The 1,139-nt window shown below is 69.7% G+C and overlaps 1 protein-coding gene across 1 annotated transcript in view; it reads left to right on the forward strand.

Annotated features, from left to right (window-relative positions):
* Positions 1-1,139, forward strand: part of SPIB (Spi-B transcription factor) — a 15,188-nt gene that overhangs the window by 3,834 nt on the left and 10,215 nt on the right. Inside the window, exons 8-9 of the mRNA XM_027841236.1 lie at positions 187-339; positions 605-707. Of these exons, the coding sequence (XP_027697037.1) occupies positions 187-339; positions 605-707 (256 nt within the window). The remainder of the gene's footprint in view (positions 1-186; positions 340-604; positions 708-1,139) is intronic.

The raw sequence follows: 1,139 nt of genomic DNA on the forward strand, positions 1-1,139 counted from the left end.
GTGGAGAGGAGCCTGGGAGGGAGAGCTGGGGCCCGGGGACGTGGTGACTCGCCCAAGGTCATGCAGGTAGTGAGTGAATGCTTGTCAGCGGTGCCAGGTCGGGCCCTGCTCACTGCGGTGCCCCTGGTCCCCGGCCCGGCACTTCTACCCGCCGGCTGAGGCCTCTCTTCTCCCCGTCCCCCCCAGGGACCCCTCTGGCGCGGTGGCCCACGCCCAGGACGTCATCTCGGACCTCCTCTGCAACCGGATCGACATCTCGCAGCTGGTCATCACCAAGGAGCTGACCAGGGCCGCCGCTGACTACGCGGGGAGGCAGGCCCACGTCGAACTGGCCGAGAGGTCGGGCCGCGGCCGGGAGCGGATCGGGGAGGCGGGAATGGGCAGTGGGGGGCGGCTGGGTTGGAGAACCCGGCCCTGGGTCGGGGTCGGGGTGACCCAGAAATAGCGCCCTTCGCCTGCCCAGCTGGGCTCCCCTCCCACTTCCTGTGGGGCTCAACCGCTCCCCGGCCCTGCCTGTTCCGGTCGTCCCGGGGTGGGGGAGGGAGGCTGCGCCCCGGGCCCCCGCTGCCCCGGAGCTGGGCATGACCCTCCTGTCTCCCCTCAGGATGAGGAAACGGGACCCCGGCAGTGCCCCCAGCCTGGGGGACCGAGTGCCCTATGTCATCATCAGCGCCGCCAAGGGCGTTGCGGCCTACATGAAGTCAGAGGTTTGTCCTCCTTCCCCGTCCCCCCGCACTGCTTCCCTGAGAGACCCACCGCCACCTGTGGCCCTGGCCTGGCCGCCCTCCCCATTCTCACTTCCCCTTTCCAGGCCGGGAGGCTGGGCGCGAGGGTGGGGGCCACGGGTGCTTTCCCTGGGCCGGCTCCTCCCCCGGGGCCCAGGTGGCTGCTCAGGGAGCCTTGTGTGTCTGCCCCAGGCCGGCCTTCCATCAGGCTGTGCATTCTGCCCTGTGACCCAGTGACCTCTGGCCCACTGCCCCCCCAACTCCTGACGCCTCGACCAGCTGGGGGTGGGGGGGGGCTTGGAGGTTGGTTCCGTTGCTTGTGCGAGATCACAGAATCAGGATTTGAACCCAGATTCCCTAGGCTTCAGAGCCCAGGCCCTTTCCGCTGCAGCCCTGGGCCTTCTAACCCAGCCC

Source organism: Vombatus ursinus, unplaced genomic scaffold (genome assembly GCF_900497805.2).
Source record: "Vombatus ursinus unplaced genomic scaffold, bare-nosed wombat genome assembly UNPS02014855.1, whole genome shotgun sequence".
Taxonomy (NCBI): domain Eukaryota; kingdom Metazoa; phylum Chordata; class Mammalia; order Diprotodontia; family Vombatidae; genus Vombatus; species Vombatus ursinus.